Source organism: Helicoverpa zea, chromosome 27 (genome assembly GCF_022581195.2).
Source record: "Helicoverpa zea isolate HzStark_Cry1AcR chromosome 27, ilHelZeax1.1, whole genome shotgun sequence".
Classification (NCBI taxonomy): domain Eukaryota; kingdom Metazoa; phylum Arthropoda; class Insecta; order Lepidoptera; family Noctuidae; genus Helicoverpa; species Helicoverpa zea.
Genome location: NC_061478.1, coordinates 159,698 through 179,583, shown reverse-complemented (window position 1 = coordinate 179,583; position 19,886 = coordinate 159,698). Strand labels below are relative to the sequence as shown.

Here is a 19,886-nt window from a genome sequence, read left to right as displayed (position 1 = left end):
TAGTAGGGTAAATGTAAAGGTCAACAGCTAAAGAAGTGTAGCACATATAGACCCGCTTTGGTAAAACTTGGCCATCAAAAGTTAATATAACAGTTTCAGTGTTTTTAAACTCGGATTTGCCATCTACAACAGTCTTTCGTTTAATCCTCCTCAATTTTAAAATTTTTCCACAACCAATTGGGACTGAAATATTTTCGAGGACATCATCATCGGACCACTCCATGGGAACGCCTCTAACGACGCCCATGCGGGTCACCGAGAAAGTTGGAATGAAAGCTTTGAAATGTTCTTTTTCTAATAAGCTATTGGTAATAAAAGAGTTGGCGTCTAAGTATGTAGTAAAGGAAACAACCAGACGATTGCGACCAATTTTTTTTAAACTTCCGTTTACTATACCTTTAAAAGAATTCCTCCTTAAAAACCTGCCAAATGAAATTGGGTTTAAGTAGCTATTATCGTTGGGAGCAGTTTGCTCTCTCTGTATATGTACAAGAAATGGTGCCGCATCGGAAGAATTGTATACCAATCTGGCTACCGAAACCGGTTTTTGTGGAGATTCATTTGGTTTATTAACATGAGAACTAACAACAGACGCGCTATTTAAAGGATCAGTTTCCATGTCCACCACGCCACAACTGCAGTCGGACTGAGTTTTCGCGCCATTTTTGCGCCTCTTTTTATTGCATTGTTTGCAAAGGCTGCGTGAGGATACCCTCTTCCTCTTTGTATTAGTAGTACTGACGGCGGAGCCATCAGTATCTACTCCGGTGTCGTTGTTCGAAACTGTTACATAATGCCCAACTTCGGGCGGCAATGTTCCTCCGGGGTCATCCGGAGGTTCCATTTCATTAGAGAAAAAACTAAATAAAAAACTTACCAAACAGAATTAACACTAACACTATAACTAAACTACAAAATATTACGATAGAATATATACAAAAACTTAATCTAATCCAATATAAAAATTATTTTTCAACTTGAGCAAAAGAAAACACGTCCGCCAAAGTTCAGGTTTCCCGCGCTTTTTTTTCATAGTATTGTTTTTACTATTTAAAATAACAAAAAACACAGTATCCGTATCCGAACGAGAATAGTATTGCCATTTAAGGAAAATTCCTTGAAATGCGGGGAATTTTCACAACCAGGACTAAAGTTCTCATAAGAAAATAATCAAATAAAGCATTGCAGTAAAGAGTAAAATTCAAACACGACGAAATACAACTTAAAAAACTTTTATTTTCATGCAATAGTCAGTATATTGAACGTTATAGAATATTCTTCAATAGTTTTAAAAATTAAGTGCATTTAAGGAATTTTACACTGGCAAAACTAAATACTGCTACAGCGTATTATTGACATTCTATTAATTTGTATTTGTATTATTTTTATTGAAAATACGTAAAATAATAACGAGAACATTATTATTTAATGTACATAGTTGTGTCTATAATAAAGGCAAATACTAATTTAAACGCTTTCTGCTCTACTCCACTGTGAAACTGAATTGTTTCGTACATAAACAAAGATAACTTATGTTTTGATTTCATTTCGCTCCAAAATATAATGAAAATATTCTGATAGGAAATCAGGTCAGTAGTTTGTAATTAAATCTCGCTTATACTGCTGTAAACAATCTTATCTCTACAATTTTTATTTAATAACATATCGAACTTTTGAAAGTTGAATGTAATTTTCTAGCTTCTCTACCTTTTTAATTAAACTTAAATACCAGAAGTTATCTATAAAATATGCTTTTGCATTATGCTATTTTTCGAAACAAGTATTTAAAGCCCGCCCCTAAGACGACCCACTGACCAAGTCTTGAAATGATTTGTATTTAAATCTATAATCCTAAAGCCTTCTTCGATATAAGTGCAATCAGAAATTTAAAAATAATTTTTCAATCTAAACCAGATCGCTCCAGCAGTCAGATTCAGTGGCGGATTTACCAATAGGCCAAGTAGGCCAGTGCCTAGAGCAGCAGATTTAGAGGGGCGGCAAATTTTGCAAATTTTTTTACATGTTTTTTTTTATAATTGAGTATATGAGTACACAATCCATATATAAATAAACGATTAATAAACGCAAAATGAATAAACTGTAATATATACTTAGGTACTTACGTGATCATGAATTTTAAAATATTCTAATAGCGTTTCAATAAAAATAAAATAAAAAATCCGCTCGCTTCGCTCGCGGTTTTTTCATGATTCCTGGTTTGTTCTGCGCTCTTTGAGTCCTCAATCTAACAAAAAGTTAAAGCACCGAAGTAGCAAAAACAACTGACGATTTCTAAGATTTCTATGCTGTTTATAAGGTGGAGGACATTTGTGTCCCAAAACTCGAAAAATTTCGCGCTGTGCTCTCAGCTTTTTCACTTTACACTGGGTTTTTTTTTCAAACTTGTTTGAGTATTTTTGTGTTCCAAGACTCAAAAAAGACTTAGACATGATTGATGAAAATCGATTGAGCCGTTTAAAAGTTACAGAGGTTTTACGCTTCAAAGTCGCTGTCATATAAACGTGTTAACATTAAACTCTTCGGTACATAGAGGCTTGCAAAAATAATCTAGTAACTGACAGAAATATCATTAAGTTCACAATCATTAGAGGCGGCAAAAATTGAATGGCCTACTAGCGGCAAGTTTGTAAATCCGCCACTGGTCAGATTAGTTAATCAGATTACTAGATTTAATCAAACAAAATCTTCAGCTTTATATACCATATTATCCTGTAAGATCCCAACATTCCCAACATCACATTACCAAACAATTTATGTACCTATTTTCCACACTACCAACCGCTACAAAAAATTCAAAAATTCCTTTTTAAAATTCCAGCGCAATGTCAGAAGACATATTCTACCGTCGCCAAGTGTCCCGACAACACCTGGAAGTGCTAGCTCAGTACATGGAGAGATACCCTCCGCTCGCACTCGCCAGCGCTCGCTCCAGGGAGGGACATGTGCAGTCTAAGAGGATGTGGGAAAAGATTGCACGGACACTGAACAGGATTGATGAGGGTGTTACGAAGAGTGGGAAGAGTTGGGCTAGGGTTAGTTATATTTATTTATTCCTTTCTTTCAGGCAACTAGGGCTCATAAAAATACAAATACACATATATCATAAATATATTATGTTTATGTTTGTTAACAGTATGCCTGTGACTTTGTGCAGGTCCTTAGATAATATACAGAATATACCTACCTGATAAAAATGTTACATATTTCTATCACCAAGTAGGTACTACTTATCTCCATATGGGGTGCCAAATTTAATCTAAATATTTTTTCAACTGTTTTGTTATGCTAGCATTACGAAGAAAAATCTCAACACTATACATATAGGTAAAATATTTGCAGTCTGTTGATGGATGAATATATGAAACGCAATCTTTAATTTTTACATTAAAAAAGGCTGATTTTTAGCTTTGTTTTAATAAATTAATGTTATCATAATGAGTTCCTCTTGGTCTCACAAGGCATAGTGGAGCCTTGCTATCATTGTTTCTTATGTTACAATTAATTTACTAGTCTTGAATCTATTCAATATTTTGATTCCAGTACTGGATAGACCTAAAATTCAAGATCCGTCGCAAGTATGCAGTGATACAGAAGTGTCTCTCAGAAGGGACGCACTGCACCATACACCTGAACCCCCTGGAGGAGAGGATAGTCAAGATCCTCACCGATGAGGAGGGGAACCTGCTGCCCACTGCGTCCGTGTACCATCAGATGAAGAGTTACCATCCGCTGCATTATTTGAAGACAAATGGGGTAAGTGGATGTAAATTGACAAATCAAATCAAAAATCATTTAGTCAAACTTGGCTGCAAAACCACACTTTTCGAACGTCAAAAAATTAACAAAAGACAGCTCCAAATGGCACACACTTCACCACTTCCTATGTGTTATTGCTGGTTTTTCAATATAATTGTACCTGTGTATTATTTAGTAAAAGCATGTATGTGAGATAAAGTTCTTAGGTAAAATGGTTGGAGTAATTGAGATGAAACTTTGTGTAGAAATAGTTAAGGCATAGAAAGAAGAGACCCTTTTCTACTATGGTTAGGCAGATGGTTATATAATAATACTTATGAAAGGGTCATTTATTTCACCACCGAAATTAATTAGTGGCTCCCACGTTCAATAATGTAATAGTCAAATTAGAAATACAAATATTGCCATAAATAAGTTCAGTTCTCGAGTAATTAAAAAAAAAATCTTTTAAATAAGTGCGAATTGTAAAACTGTTCTAGTGTATGGTGTATAGTCGTTTTCATAGTCCTAATATAATGTTTATACCTCTTTCAGCATAACAACCTAAACATAAAACAAATAACAGAATCCAACACGAAAATCGACGACACAGGAGGCATAGAATCCGAAGACGAGTGTCAGGATGACTTCCTAACCACCTCACCCACAGAACACATAGTTTTGCCTCAACCGGACATCAAACCCAACATAGCCAGCATGAAGCAAGACATCACAGACCCCATTCTCATACCAGAAGAGAAGAAGTCTATAGAAGAGTTGAGAAGAGAGTTAGTAGAGTTCGAGTTGAGAAAGCAGAAAGAGTTATTTGAAATGGAGAAGCAGTTTAAGAGAGAGAAACATGAGATGGAGATGGAGATTCTGAGGGTTAAGAAACAGCTGATGATGAAAGAGTTGAAGAAGTTATAGCCTTGAAGGTAGACAGGGAACTGTCTACTGGGAAATATAGCTGTTTTTTGTTTTGCGCAAAGTCTGGTGTAGTATGATGTTTGCGCAAAACTTTTGTGATTGTTGCGCAAAAAATATTCTTCGCAATTATTGCGCAACAATTTTGTGTAGTATGGTGTTTGCGCAAAACTTCCATGATAGTTGCGCAAATAGGTTATATGCTTTACAATAATTGCGCAAAAGATCTTTATAATTTTGCGCAATGTTTGCGCAAACCGTGTTGGTGATGATGTTATAGAAATGAATCAGAGCAATATCCATAGACATGTTTGCGAAATGAGTTTTCGTTTCACGCAATATTTTGTAAAACTCGAAATATCTACATTATGTATGTATTCTAGTTTTTTTATTGTTATTGCTTTGCTGAAAAAATGAAGTTAATTAATTATTTACTTACTTACTTGAAGAATCATGTCATTGACATGTATGTATATAGATGCATAAAGTTTACATATAAGTTAATTAAAAGTGATAAAACAAATAGTCATAGGATTAAGTGTAAATAAACATATTTTGCTAAGTTTCAGAAAAAAACGTGTTTTGTTTCGGAAATGCGTTTAATGAGGGTTTTCTAAAATGGCGTCCACGAGGTGGCAGCACCGAGTCGTCAGGTCCAGGTAACTGTCAAAGTGCTTATCTTTACTATGAATAGTGAACGATTTTAGTGTTTTTTTTATTTTTATTTTATAATTAAAGCACTGCATTATTGTTTTACTATTGCGGTTGAGTAAATAAAAAAAACTAAATCATATTATATATATCCTTAGTACCAGTGACTTTTGCACCCTCTCTCTTAGCTCAATTTTTAGTTCGGAAACCTTATTCTGACCGTAGTCCATAATAAAATCAATAACACTTCCAATATAACAGAATTTCAATAAACAATAAGTTCGGCACCTACAATTCCATACTATTTGACAGCTGTTTGGACCAGACGCATACGTGGCGCCACCCTGTGGCAGAAAAAATTGAGAAGACCCTCATTGAAAATTGGTTTATTCCTCTGCCTCTGAAAAACATGTTCCACTGGGGGCAGAAATTAGTACCTTACATGGAAGACAATAAAAATCGATTGAAGATTATTGATGAACATTTATTCATGGTAGGTAACCTATGAGTATTTCAAAACATCAACATATTCTATCTAGTATAGTTCCCACCAAATTTTATGATGGCGTATCTCAATTCAACCAATTTACGAGCACAAATACATACTGGCGAATTCGCGAATGAGTGTAAATATACGTAGTTTCTGCGCAGAGTTTCTAATCCGTCATAAAGTTGGCATGAACTTTACTAAGTCAGGATTTCTATAACCTATCTATCAATTGCTTTGATATCAGAGATGGATAATTTATATAGGTAGACCTCTTTACCTAATATTCAATCGCAAATCAACAGACAGATAAGTTATAGAAATCCACCCTAACTCTTCCCCACTTCTCAGTTCTTCTCAAAAGGATAATAAGGATGATCCAACCACTTCAGCTGCGGTATAGTGCGGTAGTTCCTGTCGAATGCCTTGAGGGTCGCCTTTTCTTGTTCAGACAGCTGGAAGTCGAAGACCAGGTGGTTCTGCTCGATACGAGACTTGGTTAACGACTTCGGGATTGGGATTACTCCTAATTCCACCTGGAAACGAGAAACAGTCAATATTTTTAGAAGATAAGCCTATTATTTCACTATAGAAATGTGAGGAGTTCGTGGCTATAGGTAACAGCCAAGGTTAAGCAACGCTTGGTGTGGTCGGTCCGTAGATGGTTTACCATCAATATCATAACGGGTTCCTCCGTGTTTCAGAAGGCATGTATTTGTGGGTTCCGGCCTGTCATTTGAACATCTTTGTCAGTCGTTACGGGTAGTCAGAAGCCAGTCTTACCAAAGGGGTATCGGGTTGGCTTGGTAATCGGGTTGACGAGGTCATATAGGCAGATGTTCCATGTGGCACACTGGTATTCAGCTGCATATGATTAGATTGGCATCCAATCCCATCATAGTTTAGAGAAGATTGTTTAGATGTTGATGGTATTGATGGATAATTTCAGTCTAAAAGTCGTGTACATTACTTTATAGATATGTGTATTAGTACCTACATGATTTAATGTTATAATATTTATTTATAGTATTTTCTATAGTCCTTTTTTTTAACGACGTCAAAAATCTTTAAATGACCCCTCCCGCTGTGGGTTGGCAGCGGTGAGGGAGTGTCAGTCTCTTACTGACTAAAAACCGTCGTGTTCCGTCGCAGGCCTTTTATGTACCAGGGCCGCGGTAACTCTTTCGAACAATCCCACAGCCCCGGCAGGCCTTGGCCCTGCTGGGCCTCTATAGGCCTTAGATGCCTTCTTAAATAAATAAAACCTTACCAGATATCTCAAAGCGATTTGCGGCACAGTTTTGTTATGCCTCTTAGCGATGTCCACGAGGGCAGGGTCGTCGACCCTCGGGGGCGGAGCGCCGGGCTGCGCCTTGCTGTAGAAGAGTGACCCGAAGGGCGTGTAGCCCATGACGCGGATGTCCTGACGAGCGCAGTAGGCGAGGAGGTCCGGTTGCTGGAGGTTTAAGTTTATCTGCGGAAATGAAAAGGGATGTCATTGGCGTTCAATATTACCATAGGTATTAGGTACTTTAAAAGCTGCTCAATTTTACCTAGTAATAAAAGTACATACATTCAAATATAGCGATTATTTCAGGAAGCCATTTATAACAACATTGGCAACAAGTCTGGAAGTTACGTGTGGCATCCCGTGCTTGGGAGGACACGTAGAGCCTTCGACCATAGGTATTAGGAGGAAAGGTTAACAAGTAGCAGTCGTCGTAAAAAATCCACGTCAGAGGCCGTGAGGCAGGTTTGAGAAAACTTTGACACTAGGGCTCGTTAGGTGTTTAAACCTTCTGCTCACTGACTCCATACGAAGCAGAAGAACACGCCATAAAATCTTTTGGAGCTCATAAAATCTCCAGAAATGGTAAATACTGTTTCTATTTATTTAGTTAAATAGTGACATAGTTACCTCAACTTGCAACACAGTAGGTTTCTCCAGGCCATGCTCGAGTATCCTGTCGATCTGCTGCTGGTTGAAGTTGGACACGCCGATGGACTTGGCGAGCCCGAGGGTCTTGGCTTCCACCATGCCGCGCCAAGTGTCCAAGTAGTCCGTGTAGTCGTAGGTTTGATTCAGCTGGGGGGAAATGGTTTTTAGGCGATTAGGCAGATAGATAGATGACATATGAGGTATATGTTCTAACTTGTTTATTTACTTGGTTTCGTAATGATTTTTTCCGTGTTTCGAAAGAGCTTTAATAAGTCCTGCTACCGAATAAGAAGTTGCCAAAATTTCCGAGGGAACTATATGCCATATCCGGATGAAAAGTAGCCTATAGTCTTTTGATGTATCAGCCACATAACTGACAAGTTTCATCATGTATCATCTTTTGAGCCATTTGCGCGTGAAGTAGTTACAATCACGACGAACCTTTACAATATAAATAGGTAGGTAAGTATACTCACAAACTGTCCGACAGGCCAGTGTATGAGGTACAGGTCGACGTATTCAAGCCCCAGGTTGCTGAGTGACTGTCGGAGCGCCGGCACCACCGCCTCGCGCGCGTGCTCGCTGTTCCATAGCTGAGGAGGAAGAGGTGAAGAGTTAGTGAATGAATTAACAGTGGGAACAGATCAGGAAAGGTAGGTATTATAAAAAAATCAAATCTTTTTAGAACCTTTGCAGACTGAAGGCTACACTGTCTGCCAAATTATACCTGATAGATGTTCGTCAGTTTAGTTTGAAGGTAATCGTATTACAAGCTTTTTAGTCTGTCGATATCTTATCTTTGTAATGTGCTCTCTACCACACAACCCCTGGGGTTGTGTGGTGAACCCCATAGACCCAGATCAAAAAAGGTCCGCGTCAATGCAAGCTCGCATGTGTTCGTGTACAAAGGTTGCAGCATCGCGGAAATTAGAAATGTTCGCACGCAATTTGTTACTGTTTGCTAGAGCGAGTAAACCTGAAGATATATTTGTGTATCACACAGGTGTAATTTCATCTCTTCAAAATCCCAAAAAAATCCTCAATAAAACTCACCTTAGTAGTAATAAACAGCTCTTCTCTCTTGACACCCTCACTGATCTTCTTAGCCACAGCCCTGCCGACCTGGTCCTCGATCCTGTACGCGAAGGCAGTGTCGATGTGTCGGTAGCCCGCGGCGATGGCCCAGGACACGGCCTGCTCCACCTCGCTGGCTCCCGGCTCCACGCGCCCATGTTGGGGGAGAGAGAGGCTTTATTGCTTTGTTACTAGTGAGTCTAAGGAGTGGCAGTGTCGATGTGTCGGTAGCCCGCGGCGATGGCCCAGGACACGGCCTGCTCCACCTCGCTGGCTCCCGGCTCCACGCGCCCATGTTGGGGGAGAGAGAGGCTTTATTGCTTTGTTACTAGTGAGTCTAAGGAGTGGCAGTGTCGATGTGTCGGTAGCCCGCGGCGATGGCCCAGGACACGGCCTGCTCCACCTCGCTGGCTCCCGGCTCCACGCGCCCATGTTGGGGGAGAGAGAGGCTTTATTGCTTTGTTACTAGTGAGTCTAAGGAGTGGCAGTGTCGATGTGTCGGTAGCCCGCGGTGATGGCCCAGGACACGGCCTGCTCCACCTCGCTGGCTCCCGGCTCCACGCGCCCATGTTGGGGGAGAGAGAGGCTTTATTGCTTTGCCACATTTTTAAGAAAAAACGGACGATAGTGTAGTCAGTGACAATGGACCCAAGTTGGGTTTAGACACTGTCCCGGTCAAGAGTAGAACTCGCAAAGAATGAGGCAATAGTGAGTGCGCCAATGTCTGCGCAAACGCTTGTGCGCCATACGATGTCCTGCGCAGTTGGCTGGTCTCTTTACAGAGTAGTCTGCAGAGAGAGCAGTGTAGCAAACAATTGACAACAGCCGGTACCAATACGGCGTTAAAATCCTCGGAAAAACTGAAGGCAAAATCCGTCACTGTGAAAAGGCTGTTAGGATAAATATGTGTTATGTACCTATATGTGTTATGTTTTGTACTATTGAATGACAAATACCTTGGTGTTATTGCCAAGCCAGGTGCCAAGAGCGAGTGCTGGGATGTCGCGACCATCGTGCAGCTTTAGAGTTGGCACTGTGGCTGGAACCGTCGCTCCATATGCCTGAAATTATTCAAATATGGATGGAAAGAGAACTACAGAAAATTTGATATCCAAACTAATATTATAAATGCGAAAGTAACTCTGTCTGTCTGTCTGTCTGTCTGTCTGTCTGTCTGTCTTTTCTTCACGCCTAAACTGCTGAACCGATTTGTGTGAAATTTGGTACAGACATAGTTTGAAACTTGAGAAAGGCCATAGGATAGTTTTTATTACAAAAAATAAATAAAAATAAAATTATTCCGGACATATAGCGCCATCTATTGGTCAAATCAAAAATCTGCTGGTAGTCACTATTCCACGCGAACGAAGTTGCGGGCAAAAGCTATTCTTTATAAATGGGAAAGTAACTCTATCTGTCGGGGTTAAACGCCGATCTAAACGTTTGGAACCTGCCCACAAATATTTCATGGTTCAAGTATCTACTTCTTTTTATCCGGGTGCGGACAGTTGTTCCCTCGGGATGAGGATGGATCCCCTGGGTAAGTGTAGGGAACTTTTAGGAAACAGTAGGCTATCACCACTATCTATAGGAAATAAGTAAACAACAATTATCTATCACTACGAAATTCAAGATCAATCGCATCTTCGAAGAGAAAACTTTATAACTTCCAGTTGGAATGTACAACAAAAACATCATGAATCTTTCCGTAAAACATAAGAAAAACTATCACAACTATGAGGAATTTGAATGCCTATCACACATTTTCCTAAATCTAAATCCCAAACCGGTCATTCTATTAGCTAAAACAAGCACCTAGGTAACTAGCATAAGTCGATAACAAAAACCAAACAAACTCTATGCACTTACCGAGAAAAGCGTTATTACTAACACAAAAACACTACTTAAACTCATCTTGAATGAAAACTAAAGAACAACTGATTTTACATTAAAAATAGTTCTTTATAATCGTCTATTTCGATATAAAACTACCTATGTAATATTTGACCTTTTAGATAACACGCGCGAGTCGCGCGTTGGTGAGAAGTGAACTAAACGTGTTGACTTGAGGAGGGATATCAACATTTCTTGCATAGTTTAGTGTTTATGTATATGTTGGTCTGTGAGTCGGTTTGTATGTGGTTTTACTACTAATGAGATGTGGAAGTTATGTTGCTGGTTATAGAGGAAAAAGAGGTGAACAAGTCAAGAACGTTGTAGATTAAATGCTTAATTAAGCTTAACCTATCGAAGTTAGACTTTGCAAACTCCTTGAAAGTGTAGGTAATAAATAAAGGAGGGAGTATCGAATTTACTAGCTGACTAGCTTCAACCAGTAGGTAAACTTCAACCAGCTTCAATCAGGGAACTACCTACCTATTTACTGCGTGCATCAGGATAAAAGTAGCCTAGGTATAAAAATTCTTCGAAAAATAAGCTAGGTAACTAGCTTATGCCGAAAGATTCCTAGAAGATTTTTTAGAGTAGGTACACCGATATTCACAAAGGAGGATAATTTGATTTAAAATAACATATTGCAGTCCCACACAAAATAGTAAATTTATAATAATTAGAAAGCAACCGGTTCCTAAACCTATGTTTATTTATTACATGAACTATCATAACTCGTCGGATAACTTCTTAGTAAAGGTCAATGATCACCAAACTCTTTGCATAGTCATGGTTAAATATTCTGTTAATTAGCTTCAACGTGATAATTCAACTTACCTATCATAATACATGTACTTTTGTACCTATGTATTTTCGGATATGATTTGTAGATAGTACGTATACCTAAGTACGACATATGATCTATGTGAGTTATGTGACTGCCATTACTGGTTTTCGTTTTTAAGCTCATTTGATATTAAACTATCAAAGTTAATGATGCGTAAAAAATGCAAATTCATAGATGGTAGTCAGATAAACGCAGCATAATGCATTTTGAGACCAAAGATTTAGATTAATGGTAGGTACCTTTTATATGGGAAATCATCAAATGACATCTGCTGTGGGTGCAGCATGGGAGTGTCCAACTCTTACTGACTAAACCCACCATGTCCCTTCCAAAGGCTATATACCAGGGCCGCGGTAAGTCCCGCGAACAATCCCGCAGCCCCGGCAGGCCTTGGCCCTGGTGGGCCCCGCTGGGATTTGCTGACTCTCCTTGAAGAGTGAGTGGCCACACGAGCCATCGATACGGGCTTGTTGTTTCTGCTAGTAGACGAAAGGACCTAACGTTAAAATAAGCAGTGTACATTGATTCCAAAAGTCTTTTCAAGCTACCAGAGGCATGTTGGCAGTCGAGTAATAATAGACCTAAGATTTATGATGATGTTTCGTATCGTTCGCAAAAATCATAGATCGTGATTTGTTTGATCTTACCGTGTTAATGTACTCATAAAACTGGTTTCCCATACAGACTGGCTAATTGTTATGAGTTGCGAAATCTAACAGCCATAAACTAAGTAACAGAATCGACAGCTTGCCTGAGTTTAATTCATGGTTCACCAATGTTCTTCAAGTATCTTAGGCACCAATAACTGTGTTTCGGATGGCACGTTAAACTGTAGGTCCCGGCTGTCATTGAACATCCTTGGCAGTCGTTACGGGTAACCTCTGACACCAGTCTAAAAAGGGGGTATTGGGTTGCCCGGGTAACTGGGTTGAGGAGGTCAGATAGGCAGTTGCTTCTTGTAAAGCACTGGTACTCAGCTGAATCAGGTTAGACTGGAAGCCCACCCCAACATAGTTGGGAAAAAGGCTCGGAGGATGACCAATGTTCTCTACATTGTCATTGTATAGACGTGGTGCTAGCATGTTACTGATTAAACCCAACTAGGTATTCTTTCTTGAGACCTTTTTCTAAGCCAAGAGTACTTCCGAAAAATTACGCAGCACTGCCTTTTCTAACATAGGTACTCACATATATTAATGTCGTGTTATATTTATGACTTAAAAACGGTTGAACCGATTTGGCTGGAAATTGGCGAGAAAGAAGCTAGAACATAAGAGTTATCCTCACACGGTTCCAAGAAGAGCGTTTCAACAACAACTCTAAGGATAGATAAGTCAGTCGTCATATATTCTGCCTATCGTCGCGTCTGTAATATATAAGCTCGCTTAGTTTAGCTTATTTATGTGCAAGTTGTGTCGATACGAGGCTAGTAGCGTTCTGATTGTCAAGTGAACATGATTCTGTTAATGTTAATAACTAGTCTGTTGGTGGCGAGTAGCGTGAGTTGCTTTAATTTTTCTATAAATACATATAAGTACATAATTGTATCCTGAAAGCTCCGAAACTACATAGCGGATTTGAAAAAATTCATGCACTTTTGGAAAGCTAGACTATCCCCGAGTGACATGGGCTATATTTTATAAAGTGTTACTAACTTAGTTATAAGTTTTTATAAACTAACAATTTTATAATATAATATGTATGTATGTTAGTCTTTAAGGATTTTATATGTATGTGCCAATGCAGCCTGAAAATAAAGGTAGGTATTTGATTTCATTTATCCGGGTGCGAAAAGTGGTTTCCACGGGAAGTGGGTGAATCGTTATGGGACAGTTTTCAAGTTATGGGGTAACTAAGCAACAGGCTAGGCAGATATATTGTGTATGTTGTGTCAGAACATAACTCTATGTAATAAAATCTTAATTTTTTTACTTGATTGATATCTCATCTATGATGATACTGCAAGGCCAACTACTATATAATCTCGGATAATCCAATCTACATGTTTTTTGTAGGTAATAAATTCAATGAATAGGTGTCTCGTAAATCTACTGTTTTTATTTATACTCTAGCTTACGCCACTGGTTTCTACGGGCTCCTTTGGGAACCACTTCCTGCTCTCAGATAAAAAGTAGAATTACCCTCTCTCGAAGGATGGGATATTTTTCAAGATTGGTGGTTCCTATAGATAGATTATCGCGTCTTTGCAAAGTCTTCGGATTTATAATTAGATTTGCAGGCTTGAGTGATGTGCGTGTTACAGATTGCAAGTCGTCTGGTTATCCTTGATAAAATCTGCCATTTGTATTACGATACACATTATAATATACTTAAGTACCTATACAAGGCAATTAGTAAACGTATTCATTCAAATAGAATGCAATGAAACACGCAACCTCTGTTGGATCAACAACAATCAACAATTTATTAAATAAGACAAGTGAGACGAAGAACATCGAAGATTAAAATACCACAATAAGATTTCAGCACAAAGATTCCTATACCCACAAACATCAATACCAAACTATCAATTATTATACCTTTCTTTTGTTTTTGAAATCATTTAACATTTTTTCGAGAAAAATATTAAGATCTCAATGGGGGATAAAACGTTGTTCTGACTGCATATTATAAGAAAACTTAGCGTCGCCAACAATAATTATTACATGCACATCACGAAAATAAAGCATGCGATGTTGTTACAACTATTGTCTTTCCTTACCTTGTAATAAAAAGTTGTTTAAAAGTTCCTCTGAGGTCCAGATGCAACATTGAAATATAAGTATAGGTATATAAAAAAATATAGGTAACTGGCGATGTTCAAATCGGCGATTTAACTAGGTAGGTACTGAAAATGGTTCAGTTATCATTTAAGTTAAATACCACTCGCCGTAAACCTAGTATTTTTTAAGCTACGAAAAACGTTGTTATTGTAATGAAGTAACCTAGGTAGGTAAGTATACATTTTGAATGCATCCTTATTTCATTTGAACCAACTTGAACGCAGACAGTTTCCAATCAAAATGTAATGTGTCAATTGTGTTTTATTGTGATGAAATTATAAACAAACCAAATTACAAACTCATGGACATTCACTGCAACTAAAAGATACAAAGCTCCTCAAAGATACCATGCATATAAAATAGAAAATAACCCACCACAAACTTATCTAGGTACTAAATTATCTGTGTCCTGTGAGAACTACATGCAGCCGCCAAAAAGTAGCCTGTAGCTTGATAAATAGGCTATCTAACTAGACCAGTAGTTCCTGAGATAAACGTATTCAAGCATTCAGCTTTATAATATTGAAATACATTCCGATTCATGCAAGTACGATGTCTAAACGTACTTTAGAAGAGTTTATAGAGGACTATAACAGGACGAAGCAGATTTTACGCCCGAACCCGGACTGGGAAGAAGACTTGGTTCAGACTGTTGTTATTACTCCCGAGATGGAAGCCAGGATCAAGAGTTACAACAAAGTTAGGGGCAAGAAGAAACCGAAGCCTGATTGCTGTTGTCAGGTTGTTTATAAGTTACTAGCTGTTTTTAGCGTAACTTCTTTCTGTACCCGGATAAAATGTGGCCTGCATGTCATTCTGTGTCGCCCGGAGATTGTGGCTTCTTAATATTGAAAGAACTTTTTAAATCGATACAATAGTTTTGAAGCCTTTTGTGTACAAACGAAAAAATAATTCCTTCCTCCTTCTTTCCGAAAAGAAGTACCTACTTAGCTCTTTTTGCTTAAATTATTTCATAGAATTTTAATTGTTCACAGGAGGCAGTATCCAAGCCAGGAGTGGCGCCTCTCATCGAGCTGAATGATGGCCATACCATCCCCAGCCTTGGACTGGGCACTTGGCTTGGCTTCACCAAAGAAGTAAGTTTATAACAGCGCCATCTGTCGGTGAGAAGTAGTAGCTGTGCTTCTAGTAATGGCCGCTATTTTTGGTGGCGCTAGCTGTATGATAATATTTACGTACAAAATTGTAAAATTAATTAGAATTTTTGTAAGTGTTACCAGTATTATTAGGTTCTTCACTTATTGTTGAGGGTGCTTGTGATTAGTATGATGATAAACATAAGTACCATGTTTGTTTCAAGAAACTAGTTCCACTGTTTTTTAAACCGATATTTTATAATTTTAATTGGTGTGTATAGTGTAAATTATTTTTTATGTGTTAATGAATGTAAATATGTAACTTTCACTTTTTATTAAACTTTCTAGTAAACTATTTTGTTCTAATAGATATAATATCTCTCCTCAGGGTGGTAGGGCCCCGGTAGAAGATGACTCTGTTCAGAAGGCGGTGGAACTCGCCATAGACGTGGGCTACAGACACATCGACACGGCAGCTATATACAGCACTGAAGAACAGGTTTGCAAATCCATATTAGGACTGTTTATTTACTTAACGCCTGACTGACTTCCCCGGTCAACCTTTGGGTTCTGGAGAAATAGCATTGATAGGTGCCAAGTTTTCAGGATGTTACCTTTCTTGTCTTTCTTTTTCATCATCTGGCTAGCCTTTCTCAACTCTGTTGGCGTGAACTTTCAGACCGAGTTTCAGACGAGTGCATAAATATGCTTAGATGTTTTATCTCACAAAAGCGGGTAAGAGGGCATTACTTGTGTGTATGCATATATTGAACAATAATGCTAATTTGCAGGTGGGAGCTGCGATCAAGAAGAAGATAGCGGAAGGCGTTGTGGCACGCGAGGATCTCTTCATAACCAGTAAGGTATGCTTCACAGGTTTATTTTAATTAGTATTTGATTATATTGTTAGTATAGAAGAGGCGAGTACCACTAGGTATTAAGCAGAAACTTAAACTTACAAACTTTAACAAAATTTACAAAAGAAGTCCTCAAAAAGCGCATTTTTCATAACTTCCTTGTTTTTTTGGGAAGATGAAGTGGCGCAACCAACTTCCCATAAACGTTTAGTACCGCACTCTATCAAGATTCAAGATATATTGACTATTATCTTAATACAAGTGTACCTATGTTTGTTTCAGCTGTGGAACGACCGTCACGCTCCTGAGGCGGTGGTGCCGGCGCTGAGGGAGAGCTTGGCGCGGCTGCAGCTCGACTACCTCGACCTGTTCCTCATACACTGGCCTGTGGGACAGTTTGTACGTATCATCATCATCATCCGCTGCTTTATCGAACCACTGCTGGGCTGTGGCCTCCTCTCACACAGAGAAGGATTGAGCTTTAATCACCACGTGCGTGAGATGCGAGATGCAGATTAGTGATTTCAGACTTTGTAATCCAGGTTTACTCGAGCTGTTTTCCTTTAATTTAATTAGCCATTGATGTCTAAGATATACTTAGAAATAACTTAGAAAAGAAATCTAGTTATGACGTTTTATTAAAATTCGTACGTTCGTTTTAGTCAGAATAGCACAAAACGTTTTATATTTCTTAAGAATTAAGAGTTCATTATATTATGTACCTACTTTCCCATGTAATTAACTAAATAAATATTTATCCGATTATATAAAATCAAGGACATCGTTCCAGGAAAACGGTACATTCGATTCGACAGACTACGCAGAGACGTGGAAGGGTATGATCGACGCGAAGAACCGCGGACTGGTGAAGTCCATCGGAGTGTCCAACTTCAACATCACGCAGCTGCAGCGGCTCCTGTCCATGACGCCCGTCAAGCCGGCTGTGCTGCAGGTTGAGGTCAGTTCAGGATCATTTGCCTAGTCTTTTCATATTGTTAACTGCGTTTTATTCATTTTAATGTACCGAACTAATCATCTATCATCATCAGCCTATCGCAGTCCACTGCTGGACATAGGCCTCTCCAAGTGCACGTCACTGAGATCGATTTTCGGCTTCTCGCATCCAGCTCCTGCCAGCCGTCTTGCGCAAGTCATCACTCCACCGTGCCTGAGGACGTCCTACACTACGTTTGCCGAGGCGTGGTCTCCACTCTAGAACTCGTTTACCCCAACGGTTGTCGGTTCTTCGGCTAATATGGCCAGCCCACTGCCACTTCAGCTTGCTGATTCGGTGGGCTATGTCGATGACCTTGGTTCTCTGACGGATTACCTCATTTCTGATGCGATCCCTCAGAGAAATGCCGAGCATAGCCCTTTCCATAGCCCGCTGAGCGACTTTAAACTTGTGAACCAGCCGTACCGACAGTGTCCATGTTTCGGCTCCGTAAGTCATGACAGGTAGGACGCACTGATTGAAGACTTTTGTCTTTAGGCACTGTGGGATGGACGATGTTAGGACTCGACGTAGCTTCCCAAATGCAGCCCAACCCAACTGAATTCTCCTATTCACCTCGTCCTCAAAGTTGTTTCTACCTAACTGCAATGTCTGCCCGAGGTATACATATTTCCGAACAACTTCGAGAACGGCGCCGTGTATCGCAATCGGTTCTGGTAGAACATGTTCATTGAACATGACCTTGGTTTTGTCCAAGTTCATCCGTAGGCCGTTGCATAGAGAAGATTCAGCCAGGTCGTTCAGCATCTGTTGTAGGTCCTGCAGCGTTTCCGCCATGATGACGATATCGTCAGCAAATCGCAAGTGACAGATGTGTTCGCCATTGATGTTGATGCCGCGTCCTTTCCAGTTCAGTGTCTTGAACATATCCTCCATTGCATTAGTGAACAGTTTCGGGGAAATAACATCCCCTTGTCTCACTCCTCGATGCAACGGTATGGGCCTTGTTTGCTGATTCTGTACTTGGACGGACATTGTAGCGGCTTCGTAAAGACATCTCATCACTTGGATGTATCGCCAATCTACTTGACAACGCTGCAGGGACTCCAGAACAGACCAGATTTCAACCGAGTCAAAGGCCTTCTCATAGTCCACAAATGCTAGACACAGGGGCTGATTATACTCTTCGGTCTTCTGTATAATCTGCCGCACTGTGTGGATGTGGTCTGTGGTGCCGTATCCGCTCCGAAACCCAGCCTGCTCCGGTGGTTGGAATTCGTCGAGTCTTCGCGCAAGTCGGTTCGTGATCACTCTTGAGAACAGCTTATAGACGTGGCTTAGGAGGGAAATGGGTCGATAGTTCTTCAGCTGGGTTTACTAATCATCTACCTGGCATATTTTCATGTTGAGATCGGATTCCAGTCTAACTGGATGCAGCTGATTAATTAGCGTGACACATGGAGTAACTGTATATCTGAACTCTGCAGGCCAGTTATCCGGACAATCGGATTTCCTTTTGTAAGATTGTATTTAGTTCTTCTTTGGCGGTCGTTACAAATAGTCAGAAAGTTTGGAAGTCTGACAACCAACATTTCCTAGCGTTGCTCAGGTTACTGGGTTAAAGAGATCAACTAGTTAAGACAGATGATGATGATTTCAAAAATAATTTTACTAGTACAGTTTTGAGTAATACTGCTGAAGTTATTCCCCTACTTTCTTCTTGCAGGTAAACTTAAACCTCCAACAATCGCAGCTGATAGAATTCTGCAAGATGCAGAACATAGCGGTGGTAGGGTACACTCCCTTCGGCTCCCTGTTCCACAGCAAGGCTGCGCCGGATGCTCCCCCTCCCAGAACGGATGAACAGGCTCTGCTGAGGATCGCTGACAAATACCACAAGAGTGTTGCTCAAGTTGCTTTGAGATATCTGGTGAGTTTGGTGAAATACTCGTTCTGTGGAAAGTTCAGAATTGGTTGTTGTATTTGTAAAGAAGTTGATTTTGACAGTTGATGGTTATTTATCAGTTTATATGCAAGTTGCTCGTAAAATGTACCTGTTTTGGTGATTGCTATCACCTTTATAAAAGTACATATTATGTAAATAATTGCAGGAAGTGCAAACGTTCTTGGGTACCTAACGCTATTTATTTATTTATGTTATGTATATCTAACTTTAATTGTTAGGTACCTAAACATATGTAGAAGCAATGAAGTAAACTGTATTTTACACTGTCTCCAAAAACATCTGGAAATCTTTGCCTCATCGCAACAAAATCCAACTTCAATTTAGTACATCTTCCCAACAACAGATGGCGCTAATCTCAATTTACTTACAGATTGAACTGGGCGTCATCCCAATACCGAAGTCGGTGACGCCAAAACGCATTCGTGACAACATTGAAGTGTTCGACTTCCAGCTGAAGAGACAGGAGAGAGAGGTCATGAAGTCATATGACAGGAACTACAGGACTATCGCTGTTACTATGTGGAAGGACTCACCTTATTATCCCTTTTAAATAAATGCCTTGCGTCCACAAACTGTAATGTTTTACTCTTTTTTGGTAGATTATAAAATTGTACCCTTACATTGTAACATTATGGAGTAGGCACATAGCGGTAGTATGTT

At 39.4% G+C, this 19,886-nt stretch overlaps 3 protein-coding genes across 3 annotated transcripts; 2 read left to right on the top strand and 1 right to left on the bottom strand.

Moving 5' to 3' along the window:
* The first annotated feature begins 2,842 nt into the window (after positions 1-2,842).
* Positions 2,843-5,256, top strand: LOC124643386. Its single transcript, XM_047182366.1, has 3 exons — positions 2,843-3,053; positions 3,562-3,774; positions 4,312-5,256. The coding sequence occupies exons 1-3, from the start codon at positions 2,844-2,846 to the stop codon at positions 4,681-4,683; spliced, it is 795 nt and encodes a 264-aa protein (XP_047038322.1). The 5' UTR covers position 2,843; the 3' UTR covers positions 4,684-5,256.
* A 538-nt stretch (positions 5,257-5,794) lies between these two features.
* On the bottom strand, positions 5,795-10,892 carry LOC124643328 (aldo-keto reductase AKR2E4-like). Its single transcript, XM_047182268.1, has 7 exons — positions 10,701-10,892; positions 9,788-9,892; positions 8,811-8,975; positions 8,234-8,350; positions 7,737-7,904; positions 7,089-7,292; positions 5,795-6,354 (listed from the first exon to the last, which is right to left on the bottom strand). The coding sequence occupies exons 1-7, from the start codon at positions 10,743-10,745 to the stop codon at positions 6,166-6,168; spliced, it is 993 nt and encodes a 330-aa protein (XP_047038224.1). The 5' UTR covers positions 10,746-10,892; the 3' UTR covers positions 5,795-6,165.
* Positions 10,893-12,944: 2,052 nt separating this feature from the next.
* LOC124643327 (aldo-keto reductase AKR2E4-like) lies at positions 12,945-19,798 on the top strand. Its single transcript, XM_047182266.1, has 8 exons — positions 12,945-13,067; positions 15,347-15,448; positions 15,837-15,947; positions 16,240-16,311; positions 16,588-16,704; positions 17,096-17,263; positions 18,987-19,190; positions 19,597-19,798. Exons 1-8 carry the CDS (start codon positions 13,023-13,025, stop codon positions 19,774-19,776), a joined length of 999 nt encoding a protein of 332 aa, XP_047038222.1. The 5' UTR covers positions 12,945-13,022; the 3' UTR covers positions 19,777-19,798.
* Positions 19,799-19,886: the final 88 nt, after the last annotated feature.

Excerpts from the sequence above, each read along its gene's own strand:
- LOC124643386 (XM_047182366.1), top strand. The coding sequence starts at position 2,844 with ATGTCAGAAGACATATTCTACCGTCGCCAAGTGTCCCGACAACACCTG. Across the intron at positions 3,054-3,561 it reads GTGGGAAGAGTTGGGCTAGG|TACTGGATAGACCTAAAATT; the intron begins GTTAGTTATATT and ends TTTTGATTCCAG. Across the intron at positions 3,775-4,311 it reads ATTATTTGAAGACAAATGGG|CATAACAACCTAAACATAAA; the intron begins GTAAGTGGATGT and ends TACCTCTTTCAG.
- LOC124643328 (XM_047182268.1), bottom strand. The coding sequence starts at position 10,745 with ATGAGTTTAAGTAGTGTTTTTGTGTTAGTAATAACGCTTTTCTCG. Across the intron at positions 8,976-9,787 it reads GGCTTGGCAATAACACCAAG|CCGGGAGCCAGCGAGGTGGA; the intron begins GTATTTGTCATT and ends GGGCGCGTGGAG. Across the intron at positions 7,293-7,736 it reads CTACTGTGTTGCAAGTTGAG|ATAAACTTAAACCTCCAGCA; the intron begins GTAACTATGTCA and ends TCATTTCCGCAG.
- LOC124643327 (XM_047182266.1), top strand. The coding sequence starts at position 13,023 with ATGATTCTGTTAATGTTAATAACTAGTCTGTTGGTGGCGAGTAGC. Across the intron at positions 16,312-16,587 it reads ATCTCTTCATAACCAGTAAG|CTGTGGAACGACCGTCACGC; the intron begins GTATGCTTCACA and ends TGTTTGTTTCAG. Across the intron at positions 16,705-17,095 it reads ACTGGCCTGTGGGACAGTTT|GAAAACGGTACATTCGATTC; the intron begins GTACGTATCATC and ends ACATCGTTCCAG.